The sequence below is a fragment of the Myxine glutinosa genome, chromosome 2 (genome assembly GCF_964187855.1).
Source record: "Myxine glutinosa chromosome 2, kmMyxGlut1.1, whole genome shotgun sequence".
Classification (NCBI taxonomy): domain Eukaryota; kingdom Metazoa; phylum Chordata; class Myxini; order Myxiniformes; family Myxinidae; genus Myxine; species Myxine glutinosa.
Genome location: NC_136262.1, coordinates 181,722,756 through 181,746,557, shown reverse-complemented (window position 1 = coordinate 181,746,557; position 23,802 = coordinate 181,722,756). Strand labels below are relative to the sequence as shown.

The window sequence follows — 23,802 nt, the reverse complement described above, 5'->3', positions numbered from 1 at the left end:
CAAAGCTATGCGAGTTAATAAAACTAGGGCATGCCCGTACTATATATAAGCTAGGACGTGCCCGTACGTGGGTGCCCGGTCCTTGCCAAAAAAAAAAAAAAAAAATAATTTGTGTAGGGGTGTGTGTGTGTAAACATCCTAGGGCGTGCCCGTACGTGGGTGCAAAAAAACATGCGTGCAAACAACAACAACAAAAAAAAACTTTGAAACCACGTGGCAGTAACGACCACAGAACCCCCCCCCCTCTATTTACATGAATGGTTTGGTCCATTCGCAACGACCACAGAACCCCCCCCTCTATTTACATGCAATGGTTTGGTCCATTCGCAACGCCAAAGCGAACGGCGAACGGCTAAATCGCCATAGCTCGGTAAGTACTTGTCCGATTAATTTCAAACCTTGAAAAGGCACATCCTCGGGTCCCCAGCAATATACCTGGCAAGTTTAAAGTATATCGGACCCGTGGTTGTCGAGAAACAGCGGTCACAGACAAACACACACACACACAGACACACACACACACACACACACACACACACACACACACAGAGATTAGTGGAATTATAGATAGATGGTGGATATTTGTTTATAATTATATGAAGCCTCTCCCAGAATGGGTGGAGCTATGGGTGGAGCTACTCTGCAAACCGAGTAAGCCACACCCCGGACAGACGCCCAACAGACAGACAGACAGACAGAATCATCTACGGCTATTATAACATTATATTTTCCGGTTCACGATCAATGTGTATATATATATATATATGTTGCTCGGCTTGGCTCCGCCCCTCCCGAAAGCGCGCGCTGTGTCACGCTTTTGACGTTCGCGCAACGAGGCTGAGGGTGCGCAGTGCGGCTTGAGGAGAACTCTAGAATAAACAAGAGATATCCATTAAAAAAAAAAATTTCGTTTAATTAACGATATCTGCCAAACCACGTGCCCTATCGCAAATTCCAAAAGGACATTTTTGTAGATTGACATGCTGAACAGATCAGTGAAGTTTCCCCTCGATTGGATCAAAAATGAGGGAGGAGCTCAGTTTTAAAGGTCCATGCTTCAAAACGTCATAACTCTGAAACCATGTGACGCATGACGTCATGCTCGGTGACTTTTTTGTTCGTCATGGGTATGCGATTCTGCCTGCAAAGCTTGGCCTCGATCTGTTCAGCCGTTGCAGAGAAAAAGGGGAAACAATATGGCGGCCGAACCACGTGACCTGTGACGTCATAATTACCATTAAAATATTCTACAGACCGAGTCCTCCCTACGGTGAAAATTTGATCTCAATCGGTCCTATTATTGCAGAGAAAATCTTTTTTAAAGGAAATTAAAACTTAAAATGGCACTGAGTTAAGGATCATCAGAATTCCCAAAGTTCAAAGTGCCATAACTTTGTCAAAAATGATCGAAACGTCGTGAAGTTCGAACTTGATCTGTAACTCATCATGAGGAAACCATGTGCCAAGTTTGAAATCATTAGCGTTAAGAGTTTAGAAAAAAAGTCCGGAAAACTGTACTTTGCGTGACGGACTGACGGACGAAGTGCAAACCTATAGTCCCCTCCGGTGTACACCGGTAGGGGACTAATAACCTCTACTCTGGTGAGGGTAACTAGAATGATACTCAGTCGAGAGCATACCTGTGCCAGGCTGAACAGTTTATATTTTGAATCCCACTCAGGCCAGATCCTGGTCCGTATCTTCACCAATCAAATCAATTCTTCCTCATCACACACCCAATTTGTCCACCACGTTTTGTCCAAATCCATCCACAACTTTTTGAGTTTTCCTGCTGACAAACAAACATAACTTCCGTCTTCAGTGAAAACATAATCTCCTTCCACCTTCGGTGGCGGAGATAACGATATATTTTTGCAAAGCAGTGAATGTACTGTACTGATGATCCTCAATATAACATGGAATGAGCACCGTCTTGGATCTTCTTTACAGTATTGCACCACTTGATGGGAATTCTAGGAGCGAGCTTCATAAGAGCTTATCAATAATCATTGCGACAAAAGCTATACTCGATATCTTCAGGTTTCCAAATTCATAATGTGCGTCTTAAGGAAGGGTTTAAAACTGCCGAATGGAAGGTGAAAAGCTAACCCAATGTTTTTTGAGAAAAGAAATCACCTTTAATCCAACAAATGTCCATTGCTGTGGTTCAAGAACGAGCCCATTCTACCTCCCTCAATCAAAAGTACATTGTAAACTGGGCGAGTGAGGAACGACGCACTTCAACGCAAAATGACTAGCAGAGATGAGAGTCTGTCTGTTTCTTCTGGGCATTTTAGCAGGGGCCGAGCACAAACAAATGTGGAATTAAATGGTACACGTGAGAACATCAAGGGTGGGGTAGGTGGGAGTTGGCCCATTGCAGTATAGCATTTCTACAAAATATTGGTACTCGAGCTGCCTACCAAGCCGAACTTGGACCAAAGTTGGATACATGAATGTAGGACTTCAACAAGGAACACAAGCTCACAGTTCAATGGAAATTTCTGGTCCAGCTTTACACGTCCGGAGAGAGCTGAACTCTTTTCGATGAAGGCTCGAGTGGGAGGTTAAGCGGTAACCTCATGGAAACTCGTTCCACCCAGTATGCCAATTATTAGAGTTCAAGGCCGAAACAGGAAGTGAAGAAGCGAGGTGTGTGGGACAATTCAAATGTGCCCTCCAAACAGGTGCCGCAGATACAGGAGCACGGATGGTGAGTTGAAGGCCGCCAGAAGGAGGAGGGCACCCATGTACAGGGCAAGAGCAGTTGCAAATGGATGGCGGAGAATCCAGGAACGCCGCTTTGAAGCTCTGCATGGAAGGAAGGAGAGAACGTAAGAAAAGAAAAAAAACCTATACAGGAAGAGTGAAGGAGAGCATCACACCTGGACACGTCATTACAAACATACCCAGAATGAGGATGTTGCATGGCCATAAAATTGGGGAAAAAGATCACGTATGCCAAGTGATTCACCGTGAAATCGTTATGATACCATTTTCAAAGCTAGATGAATAGCTTCATGCCCAGGTCTTCCAACTAACCCTGTATTAAACATGACGAGCAACGGTACCCGCCCTGCGGGCGGGGCTTCAATTGGGAGGCCCAAATGAAAAGGCAAAATATCAGAAATTGAAGGCTTTTTTATTTTAAACAATTTATAGAAACATCCGTTAAATCATATCACACGCAAATCATCAAAATCTAAACAGTATTTGTAGAATTTCAATAAAAGCCACATCACTGTTCATATCGGTAAATATTATTCCATCGTGTTTGGAAGGTATGGTTCAGGTTCAGGTATGAGCTGAGGTCACAATCGCTTCCACAGAAGCAGTCGGAAGGTTCGCTGGTGCTGGGGGAGCGTTTCAGAACCACTGCTGTATCTTTCATCACCTAATTTCTTTCTTCCTCGACTCAAAATATCTGTCATTCTGTCCTTCCTTCATTTGGGTGTCCAAGATTCATGTTTCGTTCACAGGCGTGAAACGAATGCTCCAAGTTTTGCCGTGCGGTAATGTCTGCGGAATTCTAATAGAAAATGTACACGTGTGTATAATGTGCTTTATTTGTGTTCACACTCGTGTAATTCCATGTTGATTTTGTGTTTGTTGGCTCTTGGGACACACCACTCTTTTGGAGTTATCCAGAGGCGACGTCCGTAACAACATGTTTTATGAGAGTGGAAGACGGGGATTCGGACTAAAGTTGATGGACAGGTTGGGTGTGTAACAAGGATGAATTGATTTGATTTTGGCGAAGCTCTGGATCTTGATCCGGGATCTTTCCCGGTGTATACCCTGGTTAGAATAGGTACACCGTATCCCTGCGTGTCGTAAGAGGCGACAAAGAGGGTTGGCGTCAGGAAGGGCATCCGGCCATAAAAACATTGCCTCAAAAAGAGAACCATGACAATTACAACTACATATGGGCAGGGTACAGCCCGAAGTGGCGATCGGTTTCTGAGGTTTGGGACATGGAATGTAGGGACAATGACAGGGAGATCAGGAGAAGTGGTGGAAGTATTGGTCAGAAGAAGAGTGGACATATGTTGTGTGCAAGAGACGAGATGGAAGGGAAGTGGTGTGAGAATGGTGAAGGGTAGGCAGGGACAGAAATACAAGTTTGTGGGGCAAGGGTGCCCGGAGGGCATGAATGGTGTTGGTGTCCTGTTTTCTGAGGAGTTTGTAGACAGTGTGGTGAGTGTGACTAGAGTGAGTGATAGGTTGATGATGGTGAAAATGATGATTGGAAAGCTCTTGGTGAACGTCATCTCGGGATATGCTCCGCAGGTTGGTCGGAGCGATGAAGAGAAGGACAAGTTCTGGTGTGCGATAGAGGAGCTGATGGAAAACGTGAAAGATGAGGAACTTGTTGTGGTTGGAGGAGACCTAAATGGACATGTGGGAAGGAGTATGGATGGTTTTGAGGGAGTTCATGGGGGTTACGGATATGGTGTGAGAAATGGAGAAGGTGAAAGGATTTTGGAGTTTGTTGATGGAGCTGATTTGTTGATTTGTAATACTCAGTTCCAGAAAGGGGATAATAAGCTTGTTACATACACATCAGGTGGGTCGACGACAACCGTTGACTACCTGATGGTGCGTAGGCGAGATAGGGGGCACCTCCGGGACACAAAGGTGATTCCGGGGGAGGAGGCTGTTTCACAGCACCACTTGGTTGTCTGCGACATAAGGGTGAAGGTGCGAGGAGAGCTCGGCGGGTAAAGTACCAACCGAGAATGAAGGTGTGGAGGTTGAAAGAGGTGACAGTAAGGGAGGCATTAAAAGAGAGGCTGAGTAGGGTAGAGGATGATGTGGTTGAGCTGGAACGTGGTTGGATGTCAATGAAAGATAGTCTGTTGGGAGCCGTTGGTGAGGTATGTGGATGGACAAAAGGACCACCGAGGCACTCGGAAACATGGTGGTGAGATGATGAAGTTGGAAAGAGGATTGACGAGAAGAGGAAGAAGTTCAAGGAGTGGCAGAAGGCGAAGGGTACGGGAGCAGAAAAAGCAGAGCATGAAAGTTATAAGGCAGCCAAGAAGGCTGCAAAGAAAGAGGTAGCAAAGGCGCAGGAGGCATGTAGGAAAATGTTCGGAGAACGCTTGGATTCGGAAAAGGGTCAGAGAGCGGTATTCAGGATTGCAAAGCAGATAGCGAAAGAGAGGTGTGATGTGATGGGAGTGAGTTGCTTGAAGGATGAAGTGGGACAAATCGTTGTGGACCCAGATGGAATTAAAGGAAGATGGAAAAGATATATGGAAATGCTGTTGAATACAGAGAATGAATGGGATGGCAACATAGAGAGTAACCCAGTTTTAGGACCGGCAGAGAAGATAACTGAGAAGGAAGTTGAGGAAGCGATAAAAGCAATGAAGAGTAGAAAAGCGGGAGGGCCGACGGGAGTTGTGGGAGATATGTTGAAGGCAGCAGGAAGTTGGGGTTTGAAGAGAATGACAGAGATCTGTAATCTGGTGGTGAAAGAAGGCCGCATTCCAGTGGATTGGGAACTGAGTACCCTCGTCCCTCTATACAAGGGGAAAGGTGACCCTCTGGAGTGTGGCTCGTACCGAGCGATAAAGTTATTGGAGCATGGAATGAAGGTATTGGAAAGGGTGTTGGAGAGGAGGATAAGGAAGAAGGTGAAGATCGACGAAATGCAGTTTGGATTTATGCCAGGAAGAGGAACGACAGACGCGCTCTTTATTGTGAGGCAGTTGCAGGAGAAGTACATGGAGAAGAGGAAGATGTTGTTTCTTGGGTTTGTTGATCTGGAGAAAGCATTCGATAGGGTTCCACGCGAAGTATTGACATGGGCAATGAGGAAGTTAGGAGTGGAGGAATGGTTGATCAGAGTAGTGATGGCAATGTACAAAAGAGCGCGCACAGCTGTAAGGACGAAGGATGGGAACAGTGGTGAGTTTGAGGTGAAGGTGGGAGTGCATCAGGTGTCGGTACTAAGTCCACTACTATTTGTAGCTGTGATGGAGGTGCTGGCTCAGAACGTAAAGGAGGGTTTACCGTGGGAGTTGTTGTATGCAGATGATCTGGTGTTGATTGCGGAAAGTATGGATGGACTGAAGGAAAAGATGAACAAGTGGAAGGAATGTATGGAGACCAAAGGTCTGAAGGTGAATATAGGAAAGACGAAGGTGATGGCAAGTGGTAAAGCATGTGGTGAGGTGGAAAGAACTGGGAAGTGGCCATGTGCTGTGTGCAGGAAGGGTGTCAGAGTGAACTCCATTCAATGTACAATGTGCGCTGAGTGGGTTCATCAAAAATGTAGCGGTCTGAGAGGGTCATTAACCAGTGTGGCAGCTACATTCAAATGTAAGGTGTGCACAGAGGGAGCTGCAGATGGAGGAAATGTTGAGTTGGATCTTGGAGACGACGTGAAGCTGGAAGGTGTGAAAACATTTTGCTACCTCGGAGACATGCTGAATGGAGAAGGTGGATCAGACTCGGCAACGGTTGCTCGAGTGAGATGTGCATGGAAGAAGTTTCGGGAACTGAGTGGCGTGCTGATGAGGAGGGGAGTGTCGTTGAAGCTGAAGGGAAAGGTGTATGCTGCATGTGTGAGAAGTGTTATTGATTTATGGGAGCAAGACATGGGTCATGAATGCAGAGCAGCAACGAAGGCTGGAAAAGGTGGAAATGCGAATGGTTCGGTGGATGTGTGGAGTATCGTTGAGAGAGAGGAAGACAAATGATGAATTGCGAAAGATGATGGAAATAGAGCCTGTGATTGATGCTGTGAAGAGGAACAGGTTGAGATGGTTTGGTCATGTGTTGAGGAAGGATGAAAGTGACTGGTTGAGAAGAGTGATGGAAATGAATGTAGAAGGAAGTAGAGGACGGGGAAGACCGAGAAAGACTTGGCTAAAGATGATCGAAGAAGAAATGTGGGCAAGGGGGTTAACAAGGAGAGATGCAGAAAATAGGGCAAAATGGAGAAGATTGTCATGGGGACCGCAAGGCTAACCCCCGCTCTAGCAGGGAAAATGGCCTTAAAATGCGTTGTGTTGTTGTTTGGAAAAACTGGAAAATTGGAAAAAAAATTGGAAAAACAATATAGCCTATTTTACTCCAGGGGGTCCCAGGATTAACCACCCAAAATATCGTTGTGATCGGTTCAGCCGTTTTTGCGGTACCTGGGAACAGACAGACAGACAGACAGACGGACGGACAGACATTTGGTGAATTATAGTAAAGATAATGGATGGTGACGTATCTCTCCTAAACACTGTTCGTCCAATCCAGCTGTCATTTACAATGGAAAGGTGACAAATGGATGCATCATAGCACAAGCAGAGGAAATTGTCGATGTTGGGTGAGAACATGGTCTCCATGAGTGGGGCAAAGTAAATTAAAGGGAAATCGGAGAGACAATGTGGTGAAGTGGGCACACGTGAAATCCTGCATGGAAGATCTCAAGACCACAGATTTAGGAAGACAGTTACACAGGCGATAAAAGGTATGAAAGAACGTAGGTGAGCATCGAGTTTAGACCTTGGGGGTAATAAGGAAAGGGTTCCTGGCAGAATACATGTGACCTGAAGGGGCAGAGGCTGGGCGGAGAGTCAAGAGGGTAGGAAGAGCAAGACGGGCATTTGCAGTAAACAAGCAAACCGAGAGACTCAGCTTCCTGACGTGAAATTCCAATTACATAGAAGGCCTGAGATTCCATGGCCTCTAGGACGGCAAGATAGGAAACAGACATATCAGTCTAGAATAGGTAGCCATATTCCATGTCACTTCAGGTGAAGGCTTCTACACTATTATAAGCTGAGGGCTGGCAGGATGGCTGAGAGGAACGCACACCCAGCACGAAGCTGTCTAGTCCGGGTTTGAATCCAGACCCAGCTATAAACTGTCATCCCTGTGTTTCACGGGCAGGGTTAGTCATCAGTGTGTGAGCTGTCCCTCGGATGGACGTTAAATGGGTGTCGCCTATGCCGGCATTAGTTTGTGGACATTAAAGATCCCACTGTGTCCTTGGGGAAGAGTATGCGAGCCATCGCTGGCACCCTGAGAAAATTACAAATTCATGCCTTGACCAGCAGGGGGCACTGCATCAGCGGCACAGCGACGCCGTCAGCCAATGATGCAAACCAGCAGCCACTGCACACAAAATAATAATAAGCTGAGGATGGCAGAGGAAGGATGTGGCCCTGTGGAGAATTCTGAGGCAATGACCATCTTTGGAGGACAGGTTGGAGATACGACTTGTCATAGTGTGGTTATAGGTGAGCATGGTTATAGGTTATAGGTGACCGGTTATAGTGTGGCCTAGGAGCTCCAGAGACTGAACACATAAAATGAGGGATTTGCCTTCTGGTTCTCGTGCAGTCAAAGTGAGAATATGGCAGATGACAGATACATTTGGAGAAAACGACGAGTCTGCAGGCCCTCTGCGATTAATAATTCTATTAATTTGCTGTTGATGGGGGAGAAAGCCAACTATAGTTGAGTTCGGAGGGTCAGCTTTGGCACCAATCTTATGAGTTGAGGTTAATGTTGACAATTTGGCATGATGCAAGTGGCCCTCAGAACCACCCCACTAACAGGAAGCGAGCAGGTGTATCACCCACTATGATCTGGAATCGATGATTCTCTGATAAAGGGAACTCGTCTCTTGATACCGGTAAATCTCAGTCACACTCTCGCTTTGGAACGATCGTCAGGTGAAACCACATATTTCCATGGGCATCCGCAGGAAGATTCTCAGTTTTTTGAACCCCCAGACCTCGCCATCAGCCATGACCTCTACTGAGCTTACCATATGGCAAAGTTGGCCAACAAAGCCAGGTCCTCTGTCGTTCTAATAGTTCGTCAGGTAAAGGGTCAAATTCGGCTGATTGGTTCCACTCAAGGTCATGATTTATTATCAAAAAGACATTCAAAATCAAGTTCTTCAATTTCAGGGTCGTCTGTCATCATTTGTGGTTCGTCGTCTTCCTGTGGTTGGTTATCACAATTTTTCAGTTTACGTAGTACTGAACATTTCAGGTTATTGATCAAACATGAACAGGTTGCCACAATGTTGAACAGTTGCAGCCTAGGAGTTCCAGTAGGGCCTCAGGTGCAGGTACTCCATCTCACAAGTCAATTTTCAGTTCTTCTCTACCATCTAGCATTTGAAGCTTCCATTCTTGGTCCATGGGTGATGGTACAGTGGGACTAGTTTCTAGACTTCTTCTCCAAACAGCTGTCTGATAGTTGGCCCGAAGCTTGTGGAGAGCGTCTGCAGAAGGAGGAAGTTGGTGTGGTTCGGTACGACGTTTCTTCATGCAAGAAAAATGATACCGCAGCTCATTTACTTGTACTACAGTGATCTTGGAAGCTTACAATTGGAAAGCAAGTCAAGGCTTTGAGTCTGTCAAATAGTGATGATGGCACCGCCCATGCTTTCGGAGTTTAGGTGATAGTGAATTCTGTCCAGCTCCTGATTATTTGGCTTATCGTATCTCCATGGGGACCAACTCTCTTACCAGGAATTGTATATTGACAATGGGACATCTTCCACATTTAAGCTTCATGTATTTGATTGGGTCTAGTGGGTGGTTGTGTCTAGTACTGTATACGTAAACTTACCACACAATATCACAACATGATCACCTCTCTTTAACCAGGTGTAATTTATTGAAAGCTATCATCTGAGACTGCTACGAGGCAAAAATGAGTTCCTCAAAGATAGACCTTTAAATGATACCAATGAACCTTTACCCTTTTGGTACCAACTGTCCCCTGCACCTGATGGACTACAAGTCATTCAGAACGACTCTCAGCCAACAAACAAGGCCTTTGTCCATAGCTTAATGGGATACTGCTCGCCACTATGGGCTAGCACCCCAGCATCGCATCTGCCTCTCCTGGATTCTGTGGAATCTAAAGCTCTCAACATTATTCTCCTCTCCGGCCTAGCTCCCCCAACTCTATCTGTGCTCTGTCCTCCAAATATTCCTGCAGGACACACAAGATCTGCCAGCAACCCTCTTATGGTGAAACTGCCAAAATCAAGACTCTCTGCTCACCTTCACCCTTTCATTCCTCTTTTCTCCCGCCTTTGGAACAATCCCCCACTCTCTTCAATCCCACTCCTCCCTCCAGGTCTTTAAAACAGCTGTTCACCACCATCTCATATCTTCCCCCATCCAAAACCTTGATCTTTTCTACCCCCATTAAAACACCCCAGATCCACCTCTTTAAATGTCCGACTTCATTCCTGAAATTCCTAGTAGTGTCCATTTGTTTTATACCGTGTACTTCTCTCCCCCCCCAGCCCTCTCCATTCCACAGATCTACCGATGTCCCTGCTCTCTACTGTTGTTGTGCTTCCCTCCCTCTCCCCCTCGTGTCTCCCACTCCCTTTACGATATGTTTTTTGTGTCCGTTTATGTTTTTTGTGTTTAATATATTAGCTCTTGCACAAGCCTCGACTTTGTATACAAGAAATTAAAAAAACAAAACATTGAAATCTCCCATGATGAGGCTGAACCCTGAGGCATGTTGATGTGACCTCGTATAACGTCTTTTCTAAACACCTCTCCCGTTTGGTTTTCTTAGACCTCTGACCCTCCCTTGCTCCTCCAGGATGTAACAAGCTTACCACACACCATTCTTTTGTTCCTATTTCTCCTCCCTCCCTACCCCCCCCTCCCCTTCACCCCCCCACCTTCCACATTTGTAGAACTTACTCCTGGAGGTGGTTCAATTGCATTCTTCCCTGAAGAGCTTCAAGCAGGTAATGCCTCACACCATCTCATTTCATGCCTCATTCATACCCTTGATTATTTATGCCTCAAGCAACAAATGCTTAATGGTTATTGATCACTGACAAACACCAACTGAGTTCCTTAGTATTTCATGATATTCCCTGAAATTGCAAAAAAAAAACCTCAAAGATTTCCTACTCCATGTGCACTGTTCAGTTTGTGCACTTACCTTTGTGGAAGACCTTGAGAGTAGATCAGCAGGTAACGAACCCGAAGTAACTGGTTGTTGGTGACCACATAGTAGCGCTGAGGAACTTCTCTTCCCTCACTGTTTGGAACCCTCGCCCGTGCAGAATCTGACAACACCAAAGGATGTACCTTAAATTTCACATCTTACCATTAGCCTTCTTACAAAAAAGTACACCTGTATGAGGTTGCTCTGGTTTAAGGTTCTCAAATTGATTTAAGACTCAATATAAATTAAAGTAGGCATGGAGAACATCCAGCACGCAGGCCAGATGCGGCCCGCAGTATGTTTTGATCCGGCCAGCGTGGTGATATTTGGTTCAGTGTTTTACCTACCTATTATGCACAGAGGCAAAATCCCTCTTTCAATAGATGCTTGGCTTTGTGAGAGGCAAAGGAACAGTTTGAAAGCTGATCACAACGTCGGTACCCTGTTCCACATATGGAGTAAAACAAACCATCTCAAGGAGGTCTTTTTTTTTCTGTCTCTCTGTCTCTGTCTCTGTGTCTGTCTGTTTCTGTCTATCTCTCTCTCCAGCCTCATTGGATCAAGATCTTGCAACAACACTCGATAAGCTTCTGGAACTCTCCAAGTACAATGTTGCTTTTCTTTGCATTTACCTCGTCTGACTTGAGCAGACTCTCCAAAAACATGTTGAAATGAGAACGGTACCCGGTAGAACGCACACCTCCGCCATGCTGAACAGTTTACATTTTGAATTCCACTGATAGGCCGGATCTCGGTCCGGACTTCAACCAAAATCGAATCGGCTTGTTCTTGTCACCTAACCAACTCATCCACCTACTTTTGTCATAATCCGTCCACCGCTTTTACAAATATCATGCTATGTATCGTTTTTGGCCCCATCCCTCAATGGTGAAGAATCACTTAAGAGCTTTTAAAAACTATCATATCCGGATCCAGATCTTCACCAAAATATAATCGATTCATCCTTGTCCACCAAATTTCATCTGAATCTGTCCATAACGTTTTGAGATATGCGAAATATTGTTTTTGGCCCTATCACTCAATAGTGAAGAATCACTTAAGTTAGAACAGAACTCTTCGACATTGTGACATCTTCCGATATGCCTCCGCCCACATTATTACATCATGATACATATGTGTACCAAGTTTGATTTAAATCCCCTCAGCTGTTCTCAACTTATCACATTTTTACCTCACATGACCTCCGATATTTGACCTCTTGATGCCATCATCCAATCAGTTCTTCTTTGCATCATATGTACTTATACCAAGTTTGTTAAAAATCGCATCACTTGTTCACAAGTTGGCCCGGTAACATAATTTTTACTTAGCATGACCTCTGACATTTGACCTTTGACAGCAAAATTTCATCATTTCATCTTTGCATCACAATACATACTTGTACCAACTTTGGTCAAAATCCCATCACTGGTTCACAAGTTATCACTGCAACAGGATTTTCACCAAACATGACCTCTGATCTTTGACCTTGTGACCCCAAATCTTATCAGTTCATCTTTACCTCATTATACATATCTGCACCAAGTTTGACTTAGATCCCTTCAGCTGTTCTCAAGTTATTGCGGTAACGAAAACCTATTACGGATGGACGCACGCACGAACGGACAACCTGAAAACATAATGCATCCGGGAATTTTGTCGTATGAGGCATAACAATTCTAGTATCCCGATCTGGATCTTCACCAAAATCCAATTAATTCGTCCTTGTCACACACCCAACCTGTCCACCAAGTTTCGTCCTGCTCACGAACAGACAGACAAACAGTGGTGAAAACATAACCTCCGTCCATCTTCGGTGGCGGAGGTAAGAACATTCTAGCACTTGAATGGCTACAAGATGGTGCTGTTTCGAATTGGCGAAGACGCGTTTTGTACCACGGATTGATTGGTCAGGGATTTATCACCCGGCCCGTCGACAACACCCGGCCCGGATGCGAATTCGAGATCTCGCGAGATCACGGCGAGGTCACGTCTTTTCGAAGCTGTTCCATGCGCTCACGCTTTCGAAGCTAAGTGATCTTTCTCAATTGTGTTTTTGTCGAGACTGTATCGATCTTTCGGTGTGTGTACCTATAGCGTATCTTTTGGAAAATTTTCGGTGCTAATTTTTCGTACATGTATACACAATCGTCAGTTAATGCGTATCGAGTATTCTGAGGCCTAGTACTCGTAGGCTTAGGCTACCGTACCGCTCCGACCTTGTGGTTTTGTTTTTCTCTCAGCGATCCGTCGAATGCGCTGCAATTATTTTCGTTCTCTGTTTCATCCCAGTCGTTCACCCCATACCTCCTTGTTTAATATCTCTACTCAAAAAAAAAAAAAACCCCCAAAAATATTTCCTTCCCAGGTCTTATTCGTTTATTTGTTGTTCTTATTTGTTCGTTCGTTCTTCGTTCGCGATCACGCGATCACATGGTTAGAAATGTATAATCTCTCCCCTGAACAACTATTTTCTCTCATATATTATAACACCCTTTTCTTCTTTTCCTACAAAAGGATGCTTTCGTCTTGCTCACCAAATCTATTCATTCCAAAAAATATATATAATACCATCTCTTACAGTTCCTCCTTTCTACATTCCCTAAACTATCCAGAACTCCACCCCTCCTTCAGTGTCCTCAAACGTATTTTTGACTCGAAGGTCTCAAACTCATTTTGCAAAAAATGTTCGTTTCCCATGAATCGTACACTTTTCAAAATCCAATCTCACCCTTCCCCTCCAAATCCTCCCCATCACCCATCCCTTTCAAATCTCTCCCCTTGCCCCTTCCCTCCCCTCCCTCCTAAACTCCCCCCACACCCCTCCCCTCCGAGACTCTCCCTCGCTCCTCCCCTCCTTGACTCCCCTCTCACCCCTCCTCCTCAAAGCATCCTCCCTGCTTCTTCCCCCTTCCAACCTTCACCTTCATCTCCCCCAACCTTCTGCCTCGCTCTTCCCCCTCCTCAAATAACACCTCACTGTGCCTCACCCAATCTCCATCAAACCTTTTGTCCGCCCCATTCTTCCCTTTCTCCAAGCTATTCTGAAATCTCTGACACACCTTCAACAGCTCTCCCTACCTCTTCCTCCTCTTCCACATCTTACCCTACCCCTCCCCCCCCCCCGTTCTGGACCCGATGCTCCCCCTTCCTCTTCATTAACGGTATGGACCTCAAACATCCGGGGCCTTCGCTCAAACTTGACTGATCTCTCCATACAGGTTGCTTCTGACAAACCAGATGTGATCTGCTTAACAGAAACTTTCCTCCTTCATGATGTCTCTGATGCCTTGGTATCTCTCCCAGGTTACTCCCTCCTCCGGTATGATAGACCTGAGCCTCGTCCTGGAGGTGGGGTTGCTATCTTTATAAAAAACTCTCTTCCTCACTCGCCCTCCACTGCCCTCTCTCCACCTCACCCCCAGGAATACCTTTGGCTACGGCTTCACCTTCGCTCCCACCTTTTGTTCATATGTGTGTTGTACCGTCCACCAAACAGCGATGACTCCATCTACATCTCGCTGTCTGATAATATGGACCAACTTCTATCTACCCATCCCAACTCTCTCTTCCTCATATGTGGTGATTTCAATTGTCACCATGCCAGTTGGCTGGGTGTGGGTACCTCTCTCACCAGCCATGGCTCTTCAGCAAAGGACTTCTGCGACTCACTGGGACTGACACAATCTGTCAATTTCCCGACCCGGATCTCAGTCAACGGAGCATCTTCTCTTCTGGATTTGGTTATGACAAACTTCCCTGAAAATGTCTGCTGCTCTTCTTCTGCTCCAATCGGCTCATCTGATCATGTGCTTGTCAAAGTGGACATCTCTCTGACCATTCTCAGAGAGCCTCCTCAGCATCGACGAGTCTGGCATTTCACTCAGGCCAACTGGCACGGTCTTCAAGCAGCCATCAATCATCTGGACTGGTCTCCCATCTCTACCGCCTCTGACATCAACTCATCCTGGGAATTCTTTCAAAGTAAATTGCTCTCTCTCATGCACAGATTTATCCCATCTCGTCTTCAGTTGTCATACCCTTCCTCCCATCCAAGGTACATGGAATCTTGTGGTGAGGCTGTTGCCCTGAAACAACTTGCTTTCGTCTCCTGGAAAGCAAATCCAACGGAAGGAAATCTCATTTCCTTTCACAAAGCCCGAAACAAGTGTGTGCCCACCCTCAGGAGAGCCAGGAAACAATATCTCACCATTCTCAAGACCGCACTCTCTTATCTGTCTCCCTCTTCCAAATCCTGGTGGCGTCTGGTCAAATCTGTTTCTGGTGTTTGTTCCCCCCCCATCCCCTCCCTCACCTCAAACGGCTTAATGGCTGACTCCGCACGTGAAAAAGCTGAATGCCTCAACTCTGTGTTTGCCTCTAAATCTTGTGTCCCAAACCCATCCCTCTCTGTACCCACCGTACCCAGTCGTACCCAGCTGCTCCTGGACTCTGTGTCCTTTCCTCCTGACAAGGTGGAAAAGTTTCTGTCAACCCTCGACTCTGATTCTGCAACTGGTCCTGACGGCATCAGCCCACGGGTCCTAAAAGCATGTGCTTCCGCTCTTTCACTCCCTCTTTCTGTTCTCTTCACCCTCTCTTTTGCTCAAGGTCATCTGCCATCTGCTTGGAAATCAGCCAACATCACCGCTTTGCACAAAAAAGGTGCAAAAGCAGATCCCAGCAACTACAGACCAATCAGCCTTCTCCCAATTATCAGCAAAGTCATGGAATCCATCATTGCTTCAGATATGAAATCTTTCCTCTTCTCCAATGGCTTGATCTCTGATCATCAATTTGGTTTCAGACCTGGTCACTCTACTCTGGACATGCTGCTTCTGCTTTCTCAACAATGGATGGAGGTCCTCAACGCCAAACAGGAAATTAGAGCTGTCTCCCTTGACATTTCACGTGCCTTCGATACGGTCTGGCACCCTGCTCTGCTCACCAAACTCTCCTCCTTTGGTATCCATGGAAATCTCCATGCATGGCTGGCGGACTTCCTCTCTGGTCGTAGTCAACGTGTGGCCCTGAATGGGTTTCTCTCATCTCCTCTTCCTGTTCAGGCTGGAGTTCCCCAAGGTAGTGTTCTGGGCCCTGTGCTTTTTCTGGTCTTCATCAATGATCTCTCTGACTCTCTTGAAAATCCTCTCTATCTCTTTGCTGACGACTCTACTCTCTGTCGCTCCATTCCTCATCCCTCAGATCGGCAGTCTGCAGCCTCCTCACTCTCTGCAGACCTGGACAAAATCACAGACTGGGCAAACAAATGGAACATGTCTTTCAATCCTGATAAATCTCACACTCTTACGATGTCTCTCCGAAAAGACCGACTGGAAAACCCTCCCATCCACTTTCTGAATAATCCTCTCCAAGAAGTTCTGTCACTCAAGCTTTTGGGTCTCACTATTTGCCATGATCTTTCCTGGGAAAACCACATTTCAAATCTGGCCTCCAAAGCCAGTCGCCGGCTGGGCATCCTCCGTCGTGCGAAGTCCTTCCTTGGCACACCTGAGCTCCTCACCACATACAAGGCTTTCATCCGCAGCTCTATGGAATACTGCTCTCCCCTCTGGTCTGGTGCTCCTGCCTCACACCTAGCCCGTCTTCACGCTGTTGAAACCAAAGCGTTCAGAATCATTGGAATCTCCCGCGATGAAGCTAACTCCAAGGGCCTTTCACTCACTCACCGCAGGCAGGTTGGTGGTCTTTCCGTCACCCCAAATTCACCCCAAATCCACTTTTTTGAAATACCAACTTCTTTCCTTGAAGTTCCAGCAGTGTCCATGTGTTTTATATCTCCCCCCCCCCCCTCCCCTTCCCACGCCTCCTGCCCCCAAGCCCTCTCCCTCCCACACTTCTCCCTGCTCTCAAATGTTGTGGTTGTGTGCTTCCCCTTCTCTCCCCATCTTGTCTTCCGCTCCCTCTTTTTGTATATTTTGTTTGTCTGGTTGATTTGTTTGTGAAATAAATGTTAGCTCTTTCACGAGCCTCGATTCAGTATACAACAAAAAATAAAAATAAAAACAGACCAGAAACTCGTGGCAGTCCATCCTAAAACCAATATCCCTGCATCCCTGTTCACCTGGCTTGCCTTTTTGTTTGAGGTCAGACAGCATGTTCTGTGCCACAGACTCCATGTTTATTTGTTTAAATGTTCTTTCCATTGACAACAATTTTGTATAAGTGTTGTGGCTTCTTGATTTTAGTCATTTCCTCTTCTTTCACAAACTCCAAGTTTTCAATTTGAGAGAATAAATTGGTACCAAGAAAAGGCGGATTAGGTGCATTTGAAAGGATATGGTTTTGGGATTTGAGGCTTTCTATTTTATGCTATAATGGAAAACAGGTTCCCCTCCACCACTCACCTTGTCCTTTGACTTGACATTTGACATCTGGGTGATCAATTATCTCACAGACGGCCACACAGCTCAGAAAGGTGCCTAAAGAACAGCGGGCCCAAGCAGTACAGCGTGGACTGTACAGGAGGGCAAGGCTCAGGTCACTACTCAGGTAGACACCCTCCCCAAATAAGCCTGGCTGGAGGAAGACAGAGTGGAAGGAGAGGGGGGAGGTAGAGGTAGAGTACAGTCATAACGAATGGAAAAACTGGAGATTTCCGTTACGCTCGATACGGCCGGCCAGTGGTGAGATTGGCCTCCCGGCTCGGTCCAGACCTTGCTCATGTGGCAATGCAAGCCGTTGTGAAGGATAGAGTGGAAGTTCTCCAGACGACTCCCGTGGTAGGCCCGCAGGATGGTACGGTCTCCGCGCGCCTCGGTGAAGCGACGCTCGACCGTTGGGCTATAGGTAACGCCAAACACGAAGTCTGGCGGAGACACGGCGAAGCCTGGCTCACCGGTCAGAGTCTCTATGTGTGCAAACTGTGAACAGATCACAAAATGGGTCATCGTGGCTCATTAGAGGATTCGCTCCGGTCAATGCTTCCTGGTTTTTAATGTACAGAATATTATGGAATGCTTTACAATCCAAGAATATCCTTTACAATCCAATCAAACTGCATCTTCCCATAAATTGGCTAAAAATAAAAAATAAATAACTTTGAACATTTGTACTGTACTTCATGTTGCAAAGTGGGAACCACTGTCATCGGGAAAACAACACATGGTGTAAACGCTATGCACAGCACTATGTACGAGTAATAACTGTTACGGATTCGTCACTTCCGTTGTTGTGGTTCTCATCCACTGTAAACATTTTTGGTTCCATGTACTATTATTGTTATCGTTTAAGTGAAATAGAGATTACTGTTTTCAAAAGGTAAAAAAAAGTTAGTGTTTTAAAAGAAACCGGAAACCGGATCGGGAACCGAACGAGGAAGAAGAGGAAGAAGAAGAGAAAAAGGAGGCGACAGAGCTGGAGGGCGACTCCTGCGGCGGAGGAGGCGACTCCTGCGACAGAGCTGTTATCGCTGTTGTTATCGCGAGTGAGGTCGGAGAAGGAGCCGAGTTGCGTTGAGGTTTTGAGCAAACGCTGACGAACGGGGGTCACTAGCGAACTTTGGGGTTTCCTGGGAAAGGGATTCCTGCGACAGAGTTGTTATCGCTGTGACAGATAAACCTGCGTGACAGGTTTTGCGGTCGATTCCGAAGAGAATCATTGAAGTGCTGTTACGTCTTGAGAACGGACCGTTGGCCATTTTGCCTCGCGCTGGATTTTCGCATCACTCCAGGTTTTTCACCTTGCTTCAACCATTTCACCGCATCCAGACGTAACCTGGTGTGTGTGTGTGCAACGTGGATTTTGAGTGTGAATTTGCGGTTCGCCGATTGGGAGCCATTGAACGTCCATACCCGAAGGTGCGATTTCCCAGCCGCCTCTTGAGGACACTTTTGCCTATCTTTGGCAGTGTGACTGTCAACCGAGCGGGATTCTGGTCTCGATACAAGATCGTTCTGACGATCACTAGAGCGTGGATCGACTTTGGTTTGAAGCTGGGACAGAGACATTGGAAATGTTATTTTCGCTCATTTGGAGCACAGTAAGTTATATTGTACGAAACTGATGGTACCATAATAGGAATGATATATTGGTTGTACAATTGATTAATATTGTTATTGTACTGTTATTCTTGTGTGACCTTAATACAATACTTGTTTGTTGGTAACAATTGGTGTGGTTTTTTTTTTTTTGTATACAAGATCGAGGCTCGTGAAAGAGCGAACATTAATCACACAGAAAGACAAACCGACACATAAAACATATAACATCGGGAGCGGTAGACAAGATGGGGAGAGAGGGGGAAGGACACAAACACAACATTTGAGAGCAGGGACCGAGAGACATGGAGACATCGAGAGATCTGAGAGAGGGCGAGGGCTTTGGGGGGGGGGGGGGGGGGCATGGGAAGGGGGCGGTGGGAGAGGTATAAAACATATGGACACTGCCAGGACTTCCAGGAAAGAAGTTGGAATTTCAAATGAAGTTGGAAAGAAGTTTCACCATTGATCTTTGACATACAGAATAACACATCTTTCTGCCGTGACTCCTCTCGGGGCTCGGAGGTACACCGTGACCGGGGTTTGGGGAGGAGCATGTAACATAACACGTCATGTTACATGGCAATAACACGTCATGTTACATGGCAATAATACGTCATGTGATACAATGGGGGAAGCAGGGATTTTTGAAAGTAGGGGGTAACTTTTGATGTGATCACCAAAGGGATTTGGTCACAAAAAAAGAATAAGTACGAGAGGAGACTTCATTAGTTCCCTTAAAATTCCGTCGATATCAAAATCCCACACCTTCCCATCATGACGTTTGCAGTTCAGAAGAAAGTTTTAAGGTTTAAAAAATCATTCTTAGGGTGAGTTTTACAAAAACAAATTGGTTCAAAATCTGTATATATATATATAACATGAATTACAAGGACGATTAGTAGATATAATAGACATACACATATTGTCCATGCAATTTATACCTGGTTTCATAAACAAAAAATACTCCACAAACCTCTTCCTTCCTTAGTGTTGTCAAACTGAACTGGCCATTGGTCAGAACCCACTCTGCAAGATCCAAAGCTGATAATGACGTCATTGAAGGTGTCTTAAGTAGTTCTGGAAAGCTTGGCAAATTGTGGATGTCTGCCAACTGCAACAACAATACGTTTTTTAGTTTTTTTTAACACACACACACACACACACACACACACACACACACACACACACACACATACACACACACACACACACACACACACACACACACACACACACACACACACACACACACACACACACACACACACACACACACACTATTTATTTATCTAAAAGTAGAGGATGGTATTGGATTAAACAAGTAACAAAATGATCACCTTGACATGTTTGGTGAGAGAGACAGGCAAAGTGAGAGTGAGAGTGAGAGACAGACAGAGGAGAGTGAGACACAGAGAGAGTGAGAGACAGAGAGTGAGAGACAGACAGAGAGAGTGAGAGACAGACAGAGGAGAGTGACAGACTGTCTGATCATCCGCACAGAACAGGTCACACATGACCTTGCTGTAGCTTACTGGGAGATAATCTGCAAAGAACAGCTCACACATGACCATCTTCTAGCTTACTGGGAGATAATCTGCACAGAACAGCTCACACATGACCATGTTCTATCTTAATGGGAGATCATCCGCACAGAACAGCTCACACATGACCATGCTCTAGAATCTAGATTACTGGGAGATCATCCGCACAGAACAGCTCACACATGACCATGTTCTATCTTACTGGGAGATCATCCGCACAGAACAGCTCACACATGACCATGATGTAGCTTACGGGGAGATCATCCACACAGAACAGCTCACACATGACCATGCTCTAGCTTACTGGGAGATCATCCGCACAGAACAGCTCACACATGACCATGTCCTAGCTTACGGGGAGATCATCCACACAAAACAGCTCACACATGACCATGTTCTATCTTACTGGGAGATCATCTGCACAGAACAGCTCACACATGACCATGCTCTAGCTTACTGGGAGATCATCCACACAGAACAGCTCACACATTACCATGTTCTATCTTACTGGGAGATCATCCGCACAGAACAGCTCACACATGACCATGCTCTAGCTTACTGGGAGATCATGCGCACAGAACAGCTCACACATGACCATGTTCTATTTTACTGGGAGATCATCCGCACAGAACAGCCCACACATGACCATTTTCTAGCTTACGCTAGCCCTTTCTTGCAAAGAACAGCTCACACATGACCATGTTCTATCTTACTGGGAGATCATCCGCACAGAACAGCTCACACATGAACATTTTCTAGCTTACGCTAGCCCTTTCTCGCAAAGAACACCTAGCCCTTTCCCCAGACCAGGACGACCTGTTAATTGAAACCAGCAATTGGCGCGAATCACACGAATACCACGCTGATGGTAACACAACGTCGACCTAGACCATCCTCCACCCGGGCTAGACCATCCACCACCTGACCCAGACCGTCCATCACCCGACCCAGACCGTCCATCACCCGACCCAGACCGTCCATCACCCGACCCAGACTGTCCACCACCCGACATAGACCGTCCATCACCTGACATAGACCGTCCATCACCCGACATAGACCGTCCATCACCCGACATAGACCGTCCATCACCCGACATAGACCGTCCATCACCCGACATAGACCGTCCACCACCCGACATAGACCGTCCACCACCCGACATAGACCGTCCACCACCCGACATAGACCGTCCACCACCCGACATAGACCGTCCACCACCCGACATAGACCGTCCACCACCCGACATAGACCGTCCACCACCCGACATAGACCGTCCACCACCCGACATAGACCGTCCACCACCCGACATAGAGCGTCCACCACCCGACATAGACCGTCCACCACCCTACATGGACCGTCCACCACCCGACCTAGACCATCCTCCACCCGGGCTAGACCATCCACCACCTGACCCAGACCACCCGATCTAGACCGTCCACCACCCGACCCAGACCGTCCACCACCCGACCCAGACCGTCCATCACCCGACCCAGACTGTCCACCACCCGACATAGACCGTCCACCACCCGACATAGACCGTCCACCACCCGACATAGACCGTCCACCACCCGACATAGACCGTCCACCACCCGACATAGATCGTCCACCACCCGACATAGACCGTCCACCACCCGACATAGACCGTCCACCACCCGACATAGACCGTCCACCACCCGACATGGACCGTCCACCACCCGACATGGACCGTCCACCACCCGACATTGAGCGTCCACCACCCGACATTGAGCGTCCACCACCCGACATGGAGCGTCCACCACCCGACATGGAGCGTCCACCACCCGACATAGACCGTCCACCACCCTACATGGACCGTCCACCACCCGACCTAGACCATCCTCCACCCGGGCTAGACCATCCACCACCTGACCCAGACCACCCGATCTAGACCGTCCACCACCCGACCCAGACCGTCCACCACCCGACCCAGACCGTCTATCACCCGACCCAGACCGTCCACCACCCAAAATAGACCGTCCACCACCCGACATAGACCGTCCACCACCCGACATAGACCGTCCACCACCCGACATAGACCGTCCACCACCCGACATAGATCGTCCACCACCCGACATAGATCGTCCACCACCCGACATAGACCGTCCACCACCCGACATAGACCGTCCACCACCCGACATGGACCGTCCACCACCCGACATGGACCGTCCACCACCCGACATGGACCGTCCACCACCCGACATTGAGCGTCCACCACCCGACATTGAGCGTCCACCACCCGACATGGAGCGTCCACCACCCGACATGGAGCGTCCACCACCCGACATGGAGCGTCCACCACCCGACATGGAGCGTCCACCACCCGACATGGAGCGTCCACCACCCGACATGGAGCGTCCACCACCCGACATAGACCGACCACACCCGACATAGACCGTCCACCACCCGACCTAGTCCGTCTACCAGTACCACCCGACATAGACCATCCACCTCGGTCTCCAATACAGTGGGCCTACGGTGCTCATGGAATGTCTTAGGTTAAGGAACAACAAGCTGATAATATCTCAGTCATTCCTTGTTCTTGGTTGTTCCATTCTGCCGTCCACCTTGTTGACCTCCCTCAGCCTCACCCACCCCCCCCGTGGTGTTAATTAAAGCGGGTTCGGAGTTGTTGTGTGACGGTTCCCATGGTACGGACGGGTACCTCCTACCCCACTCCCATACCCCGTCTCTGAGGGGCCCACCACGCTCTCGAAGTCCTTGTGGGGTCCATAAGGGTCCTTGGATTGTTCCGAGGAGTCGGATCGGCCTGGAGGGAAAGGCCGCAGAAGCGAGTCCCTGCGGAAGGACGAAGCAGCAGCAACAAACAAGCACCAACGGAGCTCACAGGCCCGAAGGTCTTTGTACAGCTGCGCAGACAAGGAGTCCATGAGAGGTAGGGACCGGGACAGGGACAGGGAAGTAAGCAAACAGGACCACGTCAGACAAGGTTGTGAAGAGATTTAAACAGGAAATAACAGGAACTATTATCATTAACAAACACAACAGCTGATCAAACGAAATATGATATAATACTTACATTAACATTAGGTTAAAAGTTTTAATGGAGGAATATTTTTGGATGGATTCGTGGGGAAAAGTGTGAACGATTCACCTTACGGTTGTTGTTGTTGTTGTTGTTGTTGTTTTTAAAGGAGTTCTCCCCGTCGAACGATAAACCTCAAGAGCATGACTTTGATAGGAAGGAAAGGATGAGGGAGCGTTTCATTTGAAAATCTATGCATATTATAAAAGGAGGTGTGTGTGTGTGTGTGTGTGTGTCTGTGTGTGTCTGT

The 23,802-nt window shown here is 47.0% G+C and overlaps 2 protein-coding genes across 2 annotated transcripts in view; one reads left to right on the top strand and one right to left on the bottom strand.

Moving 5' to 3' along the window:
• Positions 1-894: 894 nt before the first annotated feature.
• Positions 895-23,532, bottom strand: PARP16 (poly(ADP-ribose) polymerase family member 16). The gene is made up of 6 exons (XM_068100344.2): positions 23,212-23,532; positions 19,927-20,064; positions 17,628-17,834; positions 17,319-17,490; positions 10,945-11,071; positions 895-2,811 (listed from the first exon to the last, which is right to left on the bottom strand). Exons 1-6 carry the CDS (start codon positions 23,395-23,397, stop codon positions 2,667-2,669), a joined length of 975 nt encoding a protein of 324 aa, XP_067956445.1. The 5' UTR covers positions 23,398-23,532; the 3' UTR covers positions 895-2,666.
• AK6 (adenylate kinase 6) overlaps positions 23,126-23,802 on the top strand; it is a 20,043-nt gene continuing 19,366 nt past the window's right edge. Inside the window, exon 1 of the mRNA XM_078771995.1 lies at positions 23,126-23,402. The gene's annotated coding sequence lies outside the window, so the exon portion shown is untranslated. The remainder of the gene's footprint in view (positions 23,403-23,802) is intronic.

Coding starts and splice junctions, on each gene's coding strand:
- PARP16 (XM_068100344.2), bottom strand. CDS start 23,397: ATGGACTCCTTGTCTGCGCAGCTGTACAAAGACCTTCGGGCCTGTGAG. Junction 20,065..23,211: donor ACAAGGACTTCGAGAGCGTG/GTGGGCCCCTCA, acceptor TTGTTGTTGCAG/TTGGCAGACATCCACAATTT. Junction 11,072..17,318: donor ATGTCAAGTCAAAGGACAAG/GTGAGTGGTGGA, acceptor TGGTGTTGTCAG/ATTCTGCACGGGCGAGGGTT.